Source organism: Xenopus tropicalis, chromosome 8, assembly GCF_000004195.4.
Source record: "Xenopus tropicalis strain Nigerian chromosome 8, UCB_Xtro_10.0, whole genome shotgun sequence".
NCBI classification, from domain to species: domain Eukaryota; kingdom Metazoa; phylum Chordata; class Amphibia; order Anura; family Pipidae; genus Xenopus; species Xenopus tropicalis.
Genome location: NC_030684.2, coordinates 38,826,589 through 38,842,482, shown reverse-complemented (window position 1 = coordinate 38,842,482; position 15,894 = coordinate 38,826,589). Strand labels below are relative to the sequence as shown.

The window sequence follows — 15,894 nt, the reverse complement described above, 5'->3', positions numbered from 1 at the left end:
AATGGTTACAGTGCTGAAATGAGAGGCTCGGAGCAGTGACATGATTGCAGGCAGTAGTGACAGAAACATGTATGGCAAGCGACTGACCTGGAAATGCTTGCAAGTCAGGGGGAAGGGAAGGAAATTTCTCCAAATAAGGGGATGATCAGAGGACCAGGGTACAAATAACAAGCAGGGTGGTCTGGAACAAAACAAGAACATAAAAACAAAAGGCGGCTATCTTGAGAGAGTTAAGCCAGTAGTTTGATATGCTGTCTGTGCATATATGTGAGTATACTAACGCTTTCCAGCAAATTGATCCATGCTGAAGCCCCAGAGACCAGATGATACTGAAATAAATCTGTCTATTCTAATCTATTTGCAGAAGTTACAGCTCAGCATGATCTCAGGGCTTCAGCATCCCTGCATACACAGTAGCATGAATGGAGTTGCTGGCAGATACCCATGTATGAGATTAGAAATAGAGAACCTATGCCCTAAGAATATTCCCCTTATTCTGCGCTCTGTCTCTGCTCACAGTATTTCCACCACCCTTGGAACATATTATTATTTGCTACATATTTATAAATTTTGAAATACAGGTATAAAATCTGATTCTATCCTGGTATTTTCTGTAACCTATTCCACCTTAAATAGTTTCACTACCCCAAGTCCCAAGACAGGGTGACAGATGTCAGTAATGCGTGGGGTTCCCTGGAGACTACACAACACGACCCTGGACAAATCACTCATTTTGCTGCCATAGAAGCAGAACTCCATGTTTCTATGAACCATGTGGCTGAGGTGCCAAAATAAATGACACAGGCTTGTCTTCAATATGTCTTCAAGATTGCAATGGCTGTCAGATCTTGACAACACTGGATGACATATATTTTTCTCTGGCAAACTGAGAGGATATCATTTGTAAAGTCTGACACTGAATCCTGAGTCAAAAACTAAACTCAAAAACTACCTCTTGTATGGGATCTGTTATCCAGAAACCCGTTATCCAGAAAGCTCAGAATTACGGGAAGGCCATCTCCCATAGACTCCATTATAAGAAAATAGTTCTAATTTTTTTTTGACCAATTTGCCTTTCCTTTGTAATAATAAAACAGCACCAACTAAGATATAATTATTCCTTACTGGAGGCAAAACAATCCTAGTTTTTCCTATCCTTATTTACTGTATAAAATATACTTTCCTTGAAGATCTTTCGTGGAAGTGTATTTGAATTTGTAAGTTATAAACCCACTTAGACTGTCAGTTCCATGGGACAGGGACAGTCTTGCTCTTGTGTCTCTTTGGTTTTTTTTTTATAGTTTTTAAATTATTTTCCTTCTTCTTCTTCTGACTCTTTACAGTTTTCAAATCGGGGTCACTGACCCCAGCAGCCAAAAAAACTTGTTGCTCAATGAAGCTACAATTTTATTATTTATTATTGTTATTGTTACTTTTCAATACTTATCTTTTTTATTCAGGCCATCTCCTATTCATCTTCCAGTCTCTCATTTAAGCCACTCTCTGGTTGCAAAGGTAATTTGTACCTTAGCAATCAAATAGTGGCTGAAATTCCAATCTGGAGAGTTGCTGAAAAACTCGTGAAATCATACTAAAAGTGAACTCAAAGGTGAACATCCCCTTAAATAAACCAAAGAGGCTTATTTCCACCAAATGGATTCAGGCAGCTTAGTTAAGATGAATTACAAGGGATGGAATCCGTTATCTGGAAACCCATTATCCAAATTATGGAAAGACCATCTCCTACGGAGGCCTTTTTTAACAAATAGTTCTAATCTTTAAAAATGATTTCCTTTTTCTTTGAAGTAATAAAACAGTACCTTGTACTTGATCCCAACTCAGCTGCATGAATCCATATTAATAGCAAAACAATCCAGTTGGGTTTCTTTAAATGTATATACTCACATATACTGCTCTTTATATCTACTGTCACTAGTTTTATATTATACAGGTATAGGACCCATTATCCAGAATGCTCGGGACCAAGGGTATTCCGGATAAGTGGTCTTTCCATAATTTAGAAAAAAAATCAATAAAATATGAATTAAACCCAATAGGATTGTTTTGCCTCCAATAATGATTATTTATATCTTAGTTGGGATCAATTACAAGGTACTGTTGTAGTATTACAGAGAAAAATGAAATCAGTTTTAAAATTCTAAATTATTTGATTAAAATGGAGTCTATGGGAGACAGGCTTTCCATAATTCGGAGCTTTCTGGATAATGGGTTTCCGGATAAGGGATTCGATACCTGTAATTTTGAAATAATGAGAAGCAGAATAAAAAAAAATAGTAACCTGCTTATTGCACAAAATATAAACAAAATAGAATAATATATGTATTTATTATGTACTGCAGGGATATACTGAAAAACTGAAAATTGAATTTGTTGGTTTGATGGTTTGGCACAATATTTACTGCTCTGGATACTGCACCTTTCTTTTTGGCTGTAATATGTGTTCTATATTGTTGTTTCTCTTTTGGGATTCATAGATATGCAGTTTTGTCCCAGTGTATATAATTATATGCAGTTGAGATGACAATAAAATCTTACTTGACTCGAATTAAAGGAACAGTAACACCAAAAAATGAAAGTGTCTAAAAGTAACTAAAATATAATGTGCTGCTGCCCTGCACTGGTAAACGTTGTGTGTTTACTTCTGAAAGTCTACTATAATTTATATAAATAAGCTGCTATGTAGCCATGGGGGCAGCAAAGGAGAAAAGGCACAGGCACATAGCAGATAACAGATAAAACACTATTGTATTCTACAGAGCTTATCTGTTATCTGCTATGTAACCTGTGCCTTTTCTCCTTTTTTCCAGCTTGAATGGCTGCCCCCGTGGCTACACAGCAGCTTATTATATAAATTATAGTAGTGTTACTGTAGCAAACACACCAGTTTTACCAGTGCAGGGCAACAGTGCATTATATTTGTATTACTTTAAAGCTCTTTCATTTTTTAGTGTTACTGTTCCTTTAACTTATTGAATTGTTTGCCAAAATCTTACACCTACCCATGTGGGTGCCCCTGGATCAGGTGGGCTTCATTCCACACAGGCAGGCAGGAGGCAATAAATCTAATTCACGTAGGAGCAAAACTACCCAAAGCGTCTATGCCCCCTGTATGCCCAGATAATGTTTGATAGATTAGATTGGAGATATGTGATGACTGTGTTGGAGACGAACAAAAAGACCTTTCTCGCACACCCTTAACTCCACCAAATTTCAGCGCTCAGTGCACACTGCTGGGGGGATCGGCACCCTCCCAAAAATCCAAATAGCAAAAAAAGCACTGGCACTGGCACTGGCTGCAAACGGGACTAGCCCTTTAAAAGTCCTTATTGCGGAGGTGCAACGTTTCGGGGCAAAGTGACCCCTTTATCAAGCCTGTGTTGTAGGCCTTAGACCTCTGTTCATCTTTCATGTGCGGGGTCCAGCAACCATGCTTTTCCCCAACAGCCAGAGTAACCACAATGGAACTGCTCTCATTGGAGAGCCGAAGAGGAATGACACCCCTCTCAACCCTCATGTTCGTCCTCTCTTTATAGCCATTATAATCTATGCCATCCATAACAACTGACAAATAAAGGGGATAGAGGTAGGGGGGACAGACCACAAAATTGTATTGTACATGGATGACATCCTCCTGACCATTAGCTCAACTCAAACCCTCTTACCACATCTTAGCCATACCCTAGACTAGTTCATGTCAGGATATAAAATAAAAAGCATCAAACCCCAGGAACTACCTATTAAAAATGCAACCTTATAAATTGTTACAAATTAACTTAAACTTTCACTGGCACAAAGCTTTCCAATACCTTGGGGTTTACCAGACTGCCTCCTACAATTCTCTATACGAAACCAATAACCCTTCTCTGATCCTACACTTAAAAAGAACCCTGCTCACCTGGAGGAAATTCAGCCTCTCCCGGTTTGGCAGTATCTCGGCAGTAAAGATGACCCTGTTTCTAGAAATCCTATAGCTCTTTAAGGTCCTCCCTATACACTTTCTGGAGAGAGTAGCTGACTCATTAAAAAAGTCAATCATGAGCTTTATCTTGAGCCCAGAGTTTTGGTCTCTAGTGTTCAAATGAGATATTACTGACAGAGTTTCCAGAGAAGGGCAACTAAGCTGGGTATAGAAGGTCTCAGTTATAGAGAAAGACTGGTCAAGTTGGGTCTGTTTACAGTAAAGAAGAGGTGCTAAAGGGGGAATATTATAACTATGTATAAATATATAAGGGGATCATATAATAATCTTTTTATTGATTTATTTACCAGTAGGTTCTTCCATTCCCAACTAGAAGACAGGAGGGTTTTTTTTACAGTGAGAGCTGTGAGGTTGTGGAATTCCCTCCCAGAATCAGTCGTACTGGCAGATACATTAGATAGCTTCAAGAAGGGTTTGGATGGCTTTTTAGAAAGTGAGGGAATACAGGGGTATGGGAGGTAGCTCTTAGTACAAGTTGATCCAGGGTCTGGTCTGATTGCCATCTTGAAGGCAAGAAGGAATTTTTCCCCCATCTGCAAATTAAAGAGGCTTCAGAATGGGCTTTTGCCTTCCTCTGGATCAACTAGCAGTTAGGCAGGTTATATATAGATATAAAATGTTGAACTTGATGTACATGTGTCTTTTTAACCTAACTAACCATGTTACTATGTTAATATTCATGATCTAGGATTGTCTGTTATATTAATGTACAGTACTGCATAAACAAGATAAATAATTACATTGACATTAAACAGCCTTGGAATTTCCTTGGACTAACATCTATATAAAGGAAACACCAGTGATTTGTAAATCTACACAGTCTTCCCTCTCTCTTACCCTTTCCCAGCAGGCAGCAGGCACATACGCAGAAGAATTCCTAATGCAACAAGGGACAGTAATGAGATATCTTCTTGCCCCCGTGCCATGATGTGTTTTCTGAGAGACCTGGGAAGCAAAAAAGGAAACAAACTGAGAATACTTTCACCATATCAACACATTGAACATTTATGTACAGTATATTTATGATTCCTTAGGTCCTAAAAAGAGATAGGATCCCTATGCATAAATATAAAAGGGACTGTGCACTACAATGTATAGGGCCAGTAGGTCATTCAAATAAAAATGAGGCCTATAGAAGAGATAAGAAGAATGTTGGCTCTTGCATATCTCCTTGTAGGGCATTCAGGATGTCACAGAGAACCCACAGAGTTTCCATGTAATGTTAAAGAAACAGCAATAGATTTTAGGCTGTAATATAGATGTATAGTAGCAGTGAAACAATATTTTAGTGACTGCTTTTGGGGCACACTTTTTTCTCCTTTTGAGCTATAGCTTTACCTTTATTGACTAAGCTAGGGGCTTGCCCTTAGTTATTGAAAACTGACAGGAAATATTTAGTGGTATTTCTACCATAAGACCCAGTGAGCTCTTGCTTGTGATAGAAAAATGTACCCAAGTTACATGCCTTCCATCATGTTCTGACGGTGTAACTTCAAGGCACATATTTTTTATTCCAAACTTGGATTTTTGTTTCTAGAGAGATCCCTGCCTATAGCCTGCAGTGAATTCCTGGTGACTAATCACCCCCTGTATCTTCGCCCTTACTGATGCAAGTTGATATCACCCCCACCCCCTTTCCCCCCAGCAGCCAATCAGCAGACAGAGGGCAGATAACAAGATATCAGTTCCCTGACACCTGCATTTATAAAACTGCTCCCATGCCTCAAATATGATATGAGAATTGCACTCAGTAGTAAATATCCAGGTCCAGCTTAGCCAAGTCATGACTCCTCCAGTTACATGAGAGTAGGAACAAAATAGGTTATCTGAAAGCAGTTCTAATGTGTAGCACTGGCTCAGGCACAATGCACTGAGATGGCGCCTACACACCAGTATTACAACTAAAAAATACATTTATTGGTTCAAGAATATGGCAAAATCAATTACTTGCAATGTGTAACAGTGTAATAAAGCAATAAAAACTATACCATAAAAATCATGACAGAATCCCTTTAAGCAGAAGTCTGTCCCTTTAAGCAGAAGTCTGTTTTAGAGTATCCTATAGTCTAGGGATCCCCAACTTTTTTTTTACTCTTGATCCACACTCAGAAATAAAAAGTGACAGCGAGCCACACAAGCATGAAAAAGAGTTCTTTGGGGATGCCAAATAAGGGCTGTGATTGGTCTGTGATTGGCCCTATGTAGACTGCTGGCCTGTAGGAGGTTCTGCTTGTATAACTGTGTCTCTGAGCTTCCAAAACTAATCCAGAAATTTAAAAAATGGCACCTACTTTGAGGCCACTAGAAGCAACATAAAATGGGGTGGTGAGCAACATGTTGCCCCTGAGCCACTGGTTGGACTATAGTATGGGACATGTGGGACATGTGGGATATGTTCTCCTAAAATAGTCAATATCCTTCAATGCTCCACAGCTGGCACAGAAGAGCTTGCACTTTTCATAATTTTCTATAATTACCAACACTACATCATCATTTTCTTTATTTCATTGGTCTATTTACCATTTGGAGTTCTACCATTGGAGTTATTTTTTAATGATTAAAATTTAAAAAAACAAAGGCATGTTTATTGCATGGATCCTGCTATTGCCATTATGGTTTGATTGGCAGGCAGAATGATGAACAGTAGATGCTTCTTGCTGTGGGGTTATTTGTAATATATTGCCAAGTGTTATAGTCTAACACAGAATGGCTTTGCCTTCGTTACAATTCATCTTCCCATGATTTTTTTCCTTTGGTTCCTGATTGCTGTCACTATAGCTCATAATATTTATCTTCTGCTCTTATTCACGTATGCACCCCCACTTGCGGATATGATAGATTTAATAGATTTCAGGGTCCATCTGTACATACAGTACATCTCTCTGGGCTTATTTGTCTCCAGCTATGTATTTGCAAAGCTTTCTTTATGACCCCTAGCTCATATAACCTGAAGGCTGTGTATACTGACCTTACATTCACACGTGTGAACCACTGACAAAGACCCAGCACACTTTCTCCTTTCTACATTAATAATGGTGCAATGATTTCAATATCCAGGAAGTCTTTCCTTTTTATGGTGTGTATTAAAATGATCTTGTATGGACAGCATTCTTCTAAGGCAAACTGCATTTCGTGTTCATTTTGTGGCATCAGATTAATGGCCTTTCTCACTTCAGCAGTTTGGTATTGAAGCGGCTCAGTTTTATACAGAATGCTGCTTTGTAACCCCTTATGTAGCCTCTTTATGGCTGCTCTACACTTAATTTACACAAAAAGGTTGGGCATGAGTAGTTCTTCAACAAGCAGATCTTAATTGAAGAAAATAATCAATAGCACAATACTGTCACAATGCTGTTAGTTTCTTGGATCAAGTCAAGCAGAATAACCGCTACACTAGAAATTAACAAATGGCTCCTTACACTGGTAATAATCATTATTGCCACTGTACATTTAAAATGATTTTCCTACTCATAGTTTAAGCAATATGAATGTAGGCATATCTGAAAAAAATATATGACTTGCATTTAAAGCCCACAATTTTTTCAGAACCTTGCAAGGAAAATATGCAATGCCTTTTCAGTTGCTTAGGAAATGATCATGGGGAAAAAAAACATGTTCTGGGCGGTAGTGAGTTTCAATATACAGGTATGGGATCTGTTATCCAAAATGCTTGGGACCTGGGGATTTTCCAGATAAGGTTTTTCTGTAATTTAGATCTCCATACTTTGTCTAATAAAAAATAATTTAAGCATTAAATAAACCCCATATAATTGTTTTGCCTCCAATAAGGATTAATTATATCTTAGTTGGGACGAAGTACAGGTTCTGTTTTATTATTACAAAGAAAAGGGAATCATTTAACCATTAAATAAACCCAATAGGGCTGTTCTGCCCCCAATAAGGGGTAATTATATCTTAGTTGGGATCAAGTACAGGTTCTGTTTTATTATTACAGAGAAAAGGGAATCATTTTAAAAAATCTGAGCGATTTGATTGAAATGGAGTTGGTGGGAGATGGTCTTTCTTTTATACAGAGCTTTCTGGATAATGGGTTTCCAGCTAATGCCTCCTATATCTGTACTTTTTTTTTTTTTTTAATAAATATGGTTTTACTGCAATAATGGAACCTGAAATAAAGAGACTTATTTTGATACATGTGTATTTTTTAAAGGTACCCAGTGGCATAACTATATGAGGAGCAGACCGTGCAACCATGTGGGGCCTGGGAAGCTGCCGTACTACTTTCACCCTGTTATTAATATAATAATAATAATAATAATAATTGCTCTATCACTTACCCAGTAGCAAATTCAAAATGAAACTAATAACAATACTTTATGTTTTGTTTTTGTGCTGTTAGTGCTTAGAAAAGTGTCTCTCACACAGTACCTAAGGGTTGTGCTACAGAGAGATAAATTCATCATATTTAATCATCCCAACACCTATTGGACGGTAAAATGAGGCAAAGTCAATAAATGACAAGTGTTTTGACAAGGCCACCCGCTACTAATTTGTTTTTCACTGCAGTTGCACAGACCTTTGGTCCTTCCGTACAAGGGGGATTTGGAATGTCTCCATGCTGGGTATTTATTTGCATAACAAGACATGTAAAAGGAGGGGTTGCAAATTATTTCTCCCATGCTCAATGAAATAAAATTATTTTATTTGATATATTCATTATGAGTCACGTTCTACTCGAGGCATTCAGAACATGAGACTCAACATTCCATATATTCATATGCCAAAGCACGAGATCATGCATTACACTAAAGTATGTTAAAAGGAACCCGAGGAAGCCAACCCTGACATACAGCCTCAGCCCACAACCCTTACAACCACATACAGTATATATAGAGATATATACTTTATAGAGATTAACAATTCAAATGGAACATTACACTTGTACTGTGCAGCATCGGCACTAGGCTGTCAGCAATGCCCCAGACTCCTGCCTCTCCCATTTATCTCTACAGCAGCCTGGGCAAAAGCTAATTCTGGTATATGCACAGTGAGCAACAGACTGTACGTGAGCATAAATCTGCTAGATTCTATATCCATATCTTTCCAGCAATCTGCTCACTGTCCTTGTGGAATCTGGCTTGGTCAGTTCAGGTACACATGCTCTGCCAAATGAAGTAGTGCTAGTTATGGCTAATTACAGGTATATGTGAGTGCTGTTTCTATCAGGTGTGCTTACATTTGCAGAGACATCCCTCTAGGCCAGGGATCCCCAACCTTTTTTTACCTGTGAGCCACACTCAAATGTAAAAAGAGTTGGGGAGCAACACAACCATGAAAAATATTCATGAGGGTGCCAAATAAAGGCTGTGATTGGCTATTTGGTAATCCCTATGTGGACTGGCAGCCTACAGGAGGCTCTGTTTGGCAGTACAACTGGGTTTTAGGAAACTAAAACTTGTCTCCAAGCCAGGAAATCAAAAAAAACTCCCTGGTGTGGTGGCACTGAGAGCAACATGTTGCTCATGAGCCATTGGTTGGGGATCACTGCTCTAGGTTGACCAGAGGACATTTTACATGGATATTTTTGAGGCAGCAAACCTATTTGCTCTACTTGGGGTTGTTTATATTTCTATTCTAGTCTGAGTGATTGATATTGTTTCTGAGCAATAAAGGAATAGAACATTTACCTAACTGTGTATGTGTTATTTTACCACGAGCGCTATTTCAAAATGGATTTTTGCATAGGCAGGCCTGTACTTTAGTGGCTATCCAAGCATGTATACTAAAAAAAAACAAAAAGAACTGGAAATGAAAAAGGTGCTTATCCAAGGAATTGCACTTGGGAGACTGCAGTAAGTACCCAGTGTAATAATTTGTTCCAGTGGGTTTGCCTGTGTCTCAGTGTGTATCTTGCATGTATGTGAGAAGTGAAAAAAAGGAAGGCATTTAAAAACTAAATGTCAGGGGTACTGAAGCTGCATTCAGTGAATATAAACAAGTGTTGTAAAACAGTAATAAGGAAGGCATAAGATAGAATATGTGGAGTGCATTGTGGCAGAGGCTTAAACCCAAAAAAGTTTTCATATATTAATAGTAAAATGATGCAGGTTCAGAGTGTGGTTCCATTATATAATGGTAATAATGTGGTTATAATGAATACAGAAAGGGAAAATGTGTTTAATCAGTTCAATAGAGGAGCCAGAATTTCAAGTACCACCTGATAGGGACACTGTTGGTTCAGCTCAACTTAGTCAGTGGTTGACACAGGGCATAGTAACATAAAGGTTTGCTTCAAATTAATTTGAACAAGGCACATGATGGGATACACCCTCGGGTACAGAAAGATCTAGGTTCAGTTTTACAATGGCCTCTTTTTCCTATTTCTGATTTTCCCAGACTCGCTTTCATGTGGTATGGTACCTAGGGATTGGAGATAAGCTGATGTCATTCCTATGTTTAAATAGGGATTATGATCTCAGAGGGGCAATATAGGCCAGTAAATTTGGCATCAGTGGTGGGCAAGTTATTTGCAAGCTTGTTAAGGGATCACATTCAAAATATGTTCTGGAGAATGGCATTATGAGCAGTAATCAGCATGGCTTTATAAAGGGCAGGTCATGTCACACAAGTTTAATTGCTTTTTTATGACGAAAGCATTTGGAATGGGGAGGTTGCAGTAGATGTGATATATTTGGTTACATTGCTTTGGCAAAATCCAGTGCCCCACAAACAACTGCTTTCTAAGTTAAGGTTTGGTGGGCTTGGTAAAGCTATTTGTATAAGGAAACTGACTGCAGGATTGTGTATAGAGGGTAGTTGTTACATTCTCTACTTGAAGCAGGGTATTAGTAGGGTCCCACAGGTTTCTGTATTGGGTCCACTTTTATTTAACTTAATGAGGGGAGGACACACAGGTCTAAAAAGAATACCTACACGGTACAGAAGCGGCCTGCGCTACCCTGTGTGTCAACGTTATGTAAATCTACAGAGTCAGGCCAAGGAGCTTTAGCATCCAAGGCAAGTATAGCTGCAGCCCCGCCCCCTGGAGCCCTTCTGGATCATTACCCTTTTTTGGAATCTTTAGTTGAAAGCACAGACCAGGGACAGAGGAAGCAAAGAGAGGCAAGGAGCCAATGATGAGCCGTTCAAATAGTGTTCAGTTGTGCATACCACAATATTGTCTGGAACTGCACTTCTGTTTCTTCCGAAATTATGTTAGTCGAGCAAAATAAACTTTACTCACATTATATTAATTATTTAAATGTTGTTTCCTTTAGTCTTAGAAGTCACAGTCACAGCACACAGGCAGGTGACATTTTGAGGACACTGTTATTGAGGTAAGTTTGTATAACCCCAAAATCTTGCGCATTTGCCATCCAGGTGACATCTAGGAAGTGCAGAATGGAAAGTGAAAGGGGATTAAAATCTGGGTTTAACAGATCAGATTTTTAAATACATATAATACCAGTATGGATTATTTAATGAAAAAGTTAAAGTTTGGGTTCCATGTTTAATTTGCAAACTTTTGTTATACGGATTTTTATGTGTGGGTGACAGGTTCCCTTTAATTGTGCTCTAGGAAGATGCCCCTTCTGCCTACCTAAATCCTGACAGTCACCCTGAATTATTGCTCAAACGCATACTGCTATGATGTTATTTACGCTATTGCTGTTATGATAGAGCATTTCTCTTAACTTTCAGAGGAAAATCACCCAAAACTAGTCTGAGTAGTGATCTGTAGAGACAAGTAGTGATTAATTAAAAATCATAGGGTGACATAGTTTCTTGGGGCAGTGATACATTGAATTGAAGCATTTTGCCCAGCACATGTATTTAGCGCAAACACTGAGGCATGGCCTGCATGGAGTCTGCGTAGGACACAAACTAGCTGAGCCCTGTACAGGGGCAAACAATACTGCACTTACTCTGGTAACTACCTGCTTACCAGCTGTCCAGGTTCATGCATCCCCACAGAAGCTGATGCCCTGTCCGATGGTGTGAAAGAACCAAAACAGACACTCCACAAAGGAAAATAAACTCCATAGGCCCTGCATATCCAAGGTAGCGCAGAACCCAGCACAATGGGCACTGAGGCCACGGGTATGGGAGATGTTGGAGAAAAAATGGTATCCCCCCAGTTTGCAAGAGATCTGCTACCAAAACACCTCCACTCACCAGCTGGGATACCCGCAAGTATGACAAGAGGAGGACTGGGCCACAACCACTACTTCAGCTACCCCACCTGTACCTCCTGAGCCAAAACTATTTGAAGTTCTCTGTGCAATTGCCACTAACCACACAGTTTTGGTAGGCAAAATAGCTGAACTGATTTCAGACTTTGCAATTCTAGAACATAATGTACAAAAGCTCAGGGAGAGTATAAGTATAAGTGAAAGGAGAGTTAGCCATCTAGAGGAACCCACTGCAGCACTCCCAGGTTCCATCACTGCTACAGAGAAGCAAAAGGCTCTGATGGCGACTAAAGTTGATGGTCTAGAGCAGTGTTCCCCAACTATCGGCTCTGGGGCAACATGTTACTCACCACCCCTTTTGATGTTGCTCCCAGTGCCCTCAAATAAGGTGCCATTTTTATATTTCTGGCTAGGAAGCAAGTTTTGCCAAATAGCCAATCACTGTCATTATTTGGCATCACCAAAGAACTTGATTACACAACTTAAGTATGGAAACAAAGGGCAAAATTTATGGGGGCAACAAAAAACAACTGCGACAGAGGCTCCTGCAATGCTGTCTGCCCTCACCCCCAGTGTGTACGTTTTCTTACACCACAGGGGGTCCAGGGGGGTGCAATTGCACTCGTTGCACTAGCAGAGCAGAATTTCCAGTTTAAAAGATGAAAATTCTGCGTGTAAAGTTATCAGAATGGCACACTATAGGTGAAAAACATTACCTTGATAAATCTATACTGTATGTTCTACCTCCATTCACAGAGGAGCCTCTATACGAAATGATGACCATAATATTGACCTTCCCTGCAGATTTAACAACAATTCTGACGTCAAACTACATAAAGTAACCCCCCCCTCCCCAGAGCCACCAGTCCAGCCTTCACCAGATGGGTCTCAGTATTTAAACTAGTGGACCTATGGGAGGTCCACAATCCAGGTACAAAACCGAGGTAGCTTACTGGTATCCTATGGATAGGATCTGGAGGTTGAGCAAAACCATTGGCTCGCAATTCAACTTCAGCAAACATAGTACCCCGCATTTTTTAATAGATTTCACCATCAGTCTGCTAATGTTCTCTACCTTTTTATTTTCCCCACCACATCACTAAATCATCTGACAAATGTAGTGATTCTCTTGTAGGCCCAACTGCTGTGGTATTTGGGGGAGCTTAAAAACTTGTACTACAGGTATCTCACATAAGTGCTAATAAGAGCCACATTAAAGGTGGCCATACAAGAGCAGACTTTCCTGCAGATTCAGGCCTATCAGACCAGTTCTGCAGCTTATCTGCCAGTGTATGGGGTCCTTTGACAGGCCTACTTCACTGGTATGTGGCCAAAAATCAGCCAGATGTCATTTCCCATCGGATTGAGGACCACATCGGCTCATTGATGCAGTCTTCCTTTCAATGGCTCATATTACCGTCATTGTTATCCCTCATTCTAATGCCCACTTTAGGTGAGCATATCAGGGGAGTAGGGAATTAAGACACCACTGTGGTTAAGTTGTTATTGTAAAAATTTGCAACATGTACAAATGATATCCCACTATGTATGCAGTTGCTTAATTCAAATATTGTAAGAAAAAAAAGTGCCTCCAAATTTCCAATTTTGGAAATTTCCTAGAAAGTACACTTTCAGGTGACTGTCACCATTTTCCTGCTTTTCAGGTGAGAACTGCAGTGGGTAAAACCCTGGAGTAATCCTATTAGCCCATCTTGTCTCCCAATTGCCTTGGTAGTGTCATTGTACAACAGCTCTCTAGAATACATTTCATACAACACCACCTCTGTCTGAAATATGTTAAATCTAAATTCAAATATCGATTTAATAATGTGCTTGTTTCTAACCGTGCTTTGCTCGCACCTATACTGCAACGTCCTCTCTAAGCTGTGTGCGCACATACACCAATATATAAGAAGCACACAACATATAATAGTGAGCACTGGCAAATTTGTATCCATACATATAACATAATTCACTTTACCGCATTCGATTCTAAAACAGAAGGCAGACAAGTACAATGTAATGAAACAACAATTCTTTCACCTGTTGAGCCCCACTGCCCCAGTAACACTAGCTTCCTCATCAATATGTTTTCTATTAAATCCTTCTAAATCCATTTCCCAGTTTTACTCTCCATACCAAGAACTATAACTAAACTTGGATGCAGACAACAAAACCACAGTTTCAGTTATATTGATTTTCTCCAAATCATTCACACTTTCCAAACCTATTTTTAAAACAGTGTTTTCCTTTGAATCTATTTTCACCTTTTGGTTCTTTCTCCACAATACCTTCTCCACTCTATTTAATAAATACTGCTTAATAGTCAACTATTCTACAGGTTGTCCTAAAATGAACCCATTAAGTCCATGCTTAAATTGGTAGTTATCAGATAAAACCTGCTCCTAATGCCAATTTAAGTCCGGAACCCTCCACTTGCATCTCCCCCATCCATCTTACCTTTGTGCAGAGCAGACTAGCAGAAGGGTAGCCAAATATGAAAGACTTGCTCCAATCCAGCTCTCTCTCCCCTGACTCAACATTTCCACCTGGACCATGGAGGGGAGGGGGTGAGGATGGGCTGCAAAATCCTGCACCCCCCTCAAAGGAAAATTAAAAATCCAGCTATCAAAAATATTATAGGGCATTCTTCCTGCATGAAAAAGAGAAAAGAAAAGATGTATTCCCCAAAACAGCGGAGAGGAGATGATGAAATCGGGTATAAAGAGACAGAGGTGCTAATCCTCTCTTTTTTCTCTAACATCAATTCAAAAACACAGGGATTAAATCCAGAATTTAAATCCAGGAGCAAGGCTGGCTTTCTCTTCTATCTCTTTCTCATTCCACCTGCAGTCTTCGTGGTTTCTGCAAGCCAGGGGTAAGAAGAGGGAGTGGGAGATATAGGTATATAGGTAGCAAAATGGGATCTCTCCCTGCCCACCTTGCTACCTCTGTCTGTGTAGCTGCTACAGTTGGTGGGGAGGGTCTATTTTTTTGCTGCCCTCTTTCCCTTTCTCTGTTAGCTTTTTTCTCTTGGGTATGAGAGGAAACAACTGGGGCAAATAAAAGGAGAAAAGGTTTTGCTTCAAAAGCAAGAGGATGAGAGATGGTTCATTATATCTGCTGCAGCAAGATCTGAGCACAGCAAATAGTGAATAGGGAGGGAAGAGAGTGAAGGAGGGAGGAGAGAGATATAGAAAGGAGGGGGGAAGGGAGAAGTAGTGAGCACAGAGAACACAGGGAGGAGAGTGGGGATGGAGATAAAAAGGAACAAATGAGAGGTTAAAGAAAAGAGGTAAAAAAATATCTGGACAAATTGAAATTCTGACATTATATGTAACAGCATTAACCCCCTCTATGGAGGTCACCTTTTTTCTTTTATACTTTCCCTCCTTCCATAGAGCGCCTATGTATCACAGCTAAATAGGACATGCCAGGCTGGGCAGGGAGATGAGCTGTCCCGGGTGCTGAATGGGGTGGGAAGAAAGGAGACTAGCCTTTTATCTTGAATTGTGGCCAAAACAGCAATGGAGTCCATCAGAACAAAATCTGCTAACAATTTTACCAAAGCCCTGCGTAAACTGATTGTGCTCTGTACCCAGCAGCTGGGACTATTAAACATAATCTGCCTTCCTTACACTCACTTATTTGAGCAGTCACAGGGAAATGCAGAGATCTCTAAGCAAAAATATAGCCATCCCCAGGGGATGTTATTATTCTGTTATTATTATTTTTTTTTTA

At 39.6% G+C, this 15,894-nt stretch overlaps 1 protein-coding gene across 2 annotated transcripts in view; it reads right to left on the bottom strand.

Moving 5' to 3' along the window:
- gabra3 (gamma-aminobutyric acid (GABA) A receptor, alpha 3) overlaps positions 1 to 15,309 on the bottom strand; it is a 44,646-nt gene extending 29,337 nt beyond the window's left edge. For both annotated transcript variants that reach the window (XM_002939197.5, XM_031891916.1), the window contains exons 1-2: positions 14,614 to 15,309; positions 4,838 to 4,945 (exon numbers count right to left, since the gene is read on the bottom strand). In XM_002939197.5, coding sequence (XP_002939243.2) covers positions 4,838 to 4,945; positions 14,614 to 14,801 — 296 coding nt within the window. In that variant the 5' untranslated portion in view covers positions 14,802 to 15,309. The remainder of the gene's footprint in view (positions 1 to 4,837; positions 4,946 to 14,613) is intronic.
- Positions 15,310 to 15,894: the final 585 nt, after the last annotated feature.